General features: G+C 33.2%; 1 protein-coding gene and 1 long non-coding RNA gene across 2 annotated transcripts in view; both read left to right on the top strand.

The window, feature by feature from the left end:
- The first annotated feature begins 265 nt into the window (after positions 1 to 265).
- LOC136797064 (uncharacterized) lies at positions 266 to 3,000 on the top strand. Its single transcript, XR_010844864.1, has 2 exons — positions 266 to 2,519; positions 2,654 to 3,000. It is a non-coding gene; the product is annotated as an uncharacterized lncRNA (long non-coding RNA).
- Positions 3,001 to 4,146: 1,146 nt separating this feature from the next.
- LOC106690133 (aprataxin) overlaps positions 4,147 to 4,965 on the top strand; it is a gene marked incomplete at its 5' end in the record, with an annotated part of 25,015 nt that continues 24,196 nt past the window's right edge. Inside the window, 1 exon segment of the mRNA XM_067052557.1 lies at positions 4,147 to 4,326. Within this exon segment, the coding sequence (XP_066908658.1) occupies positions 4,268 to 4,326 (59 nt within the window).

The following is a 4,965-nucleotide window of genomic DNA, read 5'->3' as shown; positions in this document are numbered from 1 at the left end:
ATAACAGTGCCACATTATATCCTGCAATAACAGAAATATTTCAGCAGGTCTAATACATCAGAAGCTTCCAAAAATATAGTGCCACGTTATATCCTACAACTTCAGAAATTTTTCAGCAGGTCTTATATACGATAAGTTTAAGAATTATGTCTCAGCAATTAGTCATTGGTTACTCTAGCTATGCGTTATTGCTTGTACCTCAATCATTTTTGTTTCAATCAATTTATCTTTTTTTTTTTTTTTTTTTTTTGATCAATGACCAATATTACTTTTAATAAATTATGATCAATTATTATTATTATTACCCAAGTTTTTTTCTTAATTATTTTTGTGAATAGAGAATTTTGCTAATAGGCTTTAATAGTGGCATATCTGACAAAAAAAGTTTGAATTTGGTCTATTCCAAATAGAATACAGCTGGATAGTTTCAGGAACAATGGTGGTTTCAGAGTCTGGCTCCCACATAAAAATGAAACTATTAGCAGTCAAGATGTGTTCAGTAGTGAAGAAGTGAGCTTGTGTTATTTGAATGAAATGATTGAAGAATTAGATTCACAAAAACAGGAAGTTCCTTGTGATGTTGAACAGGTTACTGCAGCTGGTCCAATTGAAGTTAATGATGTAAATGAAGAGTCGAACCAAATTCAGCTTAGAGACAGGATAAGCTGAATAAACCTTCTCATTTTGAGGATTACACCATGCTAGCTGCTTGTCAGGAACCCATCATATTAGAGGAGGCACTGAGATCTGAAGAAGGGCCAGGGAGGCTATCCCTGGTTCCCATTGGAGGAAAGCTATCTTTGAAGAACTTGAGTCATTGGAAGAGAATCATATATGGATTCTTGTCGACTTGCCCAAGGAAAGGGAGGCTGTCGACAACCTTTCGGTTTCCAGGAGAAAGGAAAGAACTAATGGAACCATATGACATAAAGCAAGGTTAGTAGTAAGAGATTTTTCTCAAAAGCTCGGAGTTGATCAAAGAGAAACTTTTTCACCTGTTGTAAGATGGGATACTATTAGAGCCTTCTTCAGTATTGTCAAATATGTAAAATTTATTTTTGGCCAGTTTGATGTAGAAACAGCGTTTCTAAATGCATCAATAGATGAAGAAATTTATATGAGACAACCGAAGGGTTTCAGTGATGGTTCAGCATGGGTTCATCTGTTAATGAAAAGTTTATATGGCCTCTAGAAAGTGAAACAAGTGGTTTGTTGATTTTTTGGAGTTGTGGATTGGTTTGCTGTGATGAGGATACATGCTTATTTATTTCTACAAATCATTCTTTGATTTTAATTTTTTATGTAGACAATGGACTTGTAGCTGCTAAAAATCATGAGGTATTGGATGGTTTCTTTCTAAAACTTCAGAAAGAATTGAAAGCAACTATTAGTCATAAAGTGAAGAGATTTTTAGGTATGGAGTCATATCATGTAGAAGATGATTCTGTTTTTATAAGTCAGCAAATGTACACAGAAAAGCTGATCAAAAAGGAATGGATGAAGCAAATTTTGTGTTAACACCTCTGAATCCCGGCCACCTCGCAGAAATTTCCACTGGAGATCTGCACAAGTCTTTTCCTTAGCAGAAATTAGTAGGTAGTTTGATATATTTGTCAATTTCACTGTTAGTGTGCTGTCTCAGATATTGGACAAGCCTAAGATGAAACATTGGAGTATGGCTAAATGATTGCTTAGATTCCTTAAAGGGACACATGATTTAGATATACTCTGCCAAGGCGATTGAATCCAGAAATTAAATGTTTACACCAGCGCCGATTTTACTAGAGATACAGAGGATAAAAGGTCCATGACAGGATTAATTTTTCGTTATGGTGGAGGTGCACTTACTTGGGTAAGTAGCAAACAAAAGTGCATTAAACTTTCTAAAACGAAAGTAGAATTTATTGCTACAAGCCAAAAGAAGCAATATGGCTGTTTTTTGTTAGTATGGGTTTTTGGTAGGGACCAGCGATGTTCCTGTGATGATGGTAGAAAACCAAAGTGCCCTCCGGCTTATTAAAAACCCTGAATTTCATAGCCGAAATAAGAATATCAATGTCAGGTATAAGTTTGTAAGAGAGAGATACCAGAAAGGTGATCTACAGGTACAATATGTTCCCAGCAAAGAACAGATAGTGGACATCTTGACAAAGGGCTTACTGAGACCACATTTCCCGAAGCTGAGAGAGAGTCCCAAAGGGATTAGTTTCTAAATGTATTATATTATAAGTTGTTTAAATTGAGGGGGAATGTTAAAAATAAATGCTTTTTTTTTTGTCAGATGTGCCACTTTTAACCCTCTGCACGGAACACCGGTCAGCGGGACCAGCATAGTATCAAAATTAGGTTCTAGCAGAAGAAGAACCATACTTCTTTCTACGCTCATCACCTATGACAGTCTCAGTTAACTCCTGGCTCTAGTAGTGGTTGCGTCAGCCCTTGTGTCCTCGCGCTTCTATCCCACCTATTCCTGCTTTTCCGAAGTCTACTGGGTCTCTGGGACAGATCTTCCTTCTAAGGTAAGTTTCTTTCCGGTCTGTAAGACCCGTGCTTCCTTAATTGTGATACGCCCTTAGAGACCGGTATTCCTTTTTTTGTATATTATGGCATTATTTTTAATTTATTTCTTTAACTAATTTTATAATGTCTTTAGAGGTCATAGTTATGAATGGTGCACCGAAGAACGTTTCTTCGTGTACCAGAATTAGAGGCATGGCATTAGCTGCTGATTCTGAAGTTGAACTGGACTCTGAAGATTCCTAAGTCCTTAGTGAAGATGAAGAAGAAAGAACAGAACATCCCTCCCACAGCGAACTCACGTGTGGTGAGGGAAGGAACGAACCTACAATTTCACCAACAGATAATCGTAAAACCAGAAGATGGCCACTGGCAATTTGCTATTACTTGATTTCTTTGAGTTGCAGTAATGCTTACGTCTTATATAACAAATATTCTGCATCAAGAAATATAAGAAGATTCAAATTTATATTGGAACTTGGATTTTCACCAACAAAAAATCATGTTTGCTGATGTTTGAAAATAGTGAATTCACCTGATACTCTCAAAACAAATATAAAAAATTGTTTAATATCCATTGCTCCTGGAGTGGCTCCGGAGATAGATCCTGGAACGTCACAGAAACCAACCTGAACCGATCGTCTAGAGAAGCCAAAAACCTGCCGGTACTGTCCATACCAAAAGGAGAGGAAAACAAATTACAAATATGATCAGTGTAATTCCCCTAATTGTCTAGAATGCTTCATGAAAATATGTAATGAATGTGTTTCAAAATTGTAATTAGTAAAATGTTTCGTATATCTATCGATTATAAAAATTTTCTATAATAATAGGTAATCTCTTAAATGTTCCTCAATTTTACTTTAAGTTATTTGAATTTTTTATGATATAAGCTCTAGTTACCAATTTTCATTTGTATTGTATACAACAATAATATTTTTGTCAAAGAATTGCTTAATAAAATATGACGCATAAAATCTTCCTTTAGTCAAACCTTTTCATTAAAACTGATTATTAAGCTTTTAAATGGAAAAAATGGCTCTCCCAGTCTGAGAGGCCAGTGTTCCTTTTAACTGCTATGTAGATGTTCCATGCAGAGGGTTAAAGCAAAGCAGCAACTAGTTTTACAGGTTATGTATTAATTAATGTATTTGTAGGTTACATATTAATTAATATTTTATAGGTTACATATTAATTAATTGATTAATCCAGGTATTTTATGTCCCAGGAATAAATTGCAGAAATATTGAAGAATAGATGTTCCATCAAGACTTCAACGTAAGAATTTCTTGACAAATCCATTAAAATGTCACAAATGTTCTCATGTAATAAAAAAATTTAATTATCTTAATGATTATTGATCAAGTTATTTCAGATAACCATTCTAATAATAAATCAAACAAAAACTGGAAATTACTCAAATCTGGTTTAATTGTTTCCAAGCATATGTCAAATACCTTTTCATATGTTTCAGAAATAAATATTGTGAAAATAATTTGTAAAAAATAATTTGTGTTGGTTTTCTTCAGATTCTGATTTATAAAAGAATAAATTTATATTTTATTCAATTTTTAAATATTCAATTGTTAGCCAAATTTATTTATTTTATTATTATTTATTTATTTTATTTTTAAATTTTGTTTGACATATAGTTCCCTTGTTTAGACCAGTATTTTATTATGATATTTTTGTGATTGTTATCCAGTGTACACTGTCGTATTTTTAATTACTTTTTCTGCTAAATCTTAATATGGATGAGATTGTAGAACTGTATGAAATATTAGGAGCTGAAAGAAGAATGCCAAGAATGTAATGTAGCTGCTCTTTTATTTCTCATGTTAGGATTATTCTATTAACTCAAGACAGTTTTAAACCTCATCGTATCAGATTTACTTCAAATTTTGCACAAATGTTGTACAGGTTCAGACGAGGGAAAATACAAAATTATGCTGATATATTTCCTCTCATTTTGGAATTCCTGTAGAAGCTTCGCTAATTTAGCTAGAGATATGAGGTAGGTTTCATTTTATATTATTTAAAAACTGATAAGATATGTAACAATACATAGGTTAATATAAGTTAACATTTCTCAAAAACTATTTTAATTTTCTCGGAAAGTACATATTTTCACAAACTTCTGATTTCATTGAAATGTTTTTCACTAATATTTTTAATATAGTCTTGAAAATGAATGCATGGTATTGGTGTGTTCTATGGATAGAAATTTCATCATTAAATGATAATGATATCAATGAATCAAAAGGTCTCTAAATCAAGAATTTTTGTTTTCCAATTGTACACATAGGAATGGAAAAGCTAACTATTTTATGAAAGGAATATGGTCCGGGTGCGGTCAAGAAAAACTCAAATAGTAGAAGTATACTAATTTAATGAGCCAACGTTTCGCCCCACGTTGCAGGGCTTCTTCAGGGCTATTTTGACGGCAGT

Source organism: Halyomorpha halys, unplaced genomic scaffold (assembly GCF_000696795.3).
Source record: "Halyomorpha halys isolate HHAL.00 unplaced genomic scaffold, Hhal_1.1 Scaffold49.1, whole genome shotgun sequence".
Classification (NCBI taxonomy): domain Eukaryota; kingdom Metazoa; phylum Arthropoda; class Insecta; order Hemiptera; family Pentatomidae; genus Halyomorpha; species Halyomorpha halys.
The sequence above is the reverse complement of the archived record's forward strand: the minus strand, read 5'-3'. Positions and strand labels throughout refer to the sequence as shown.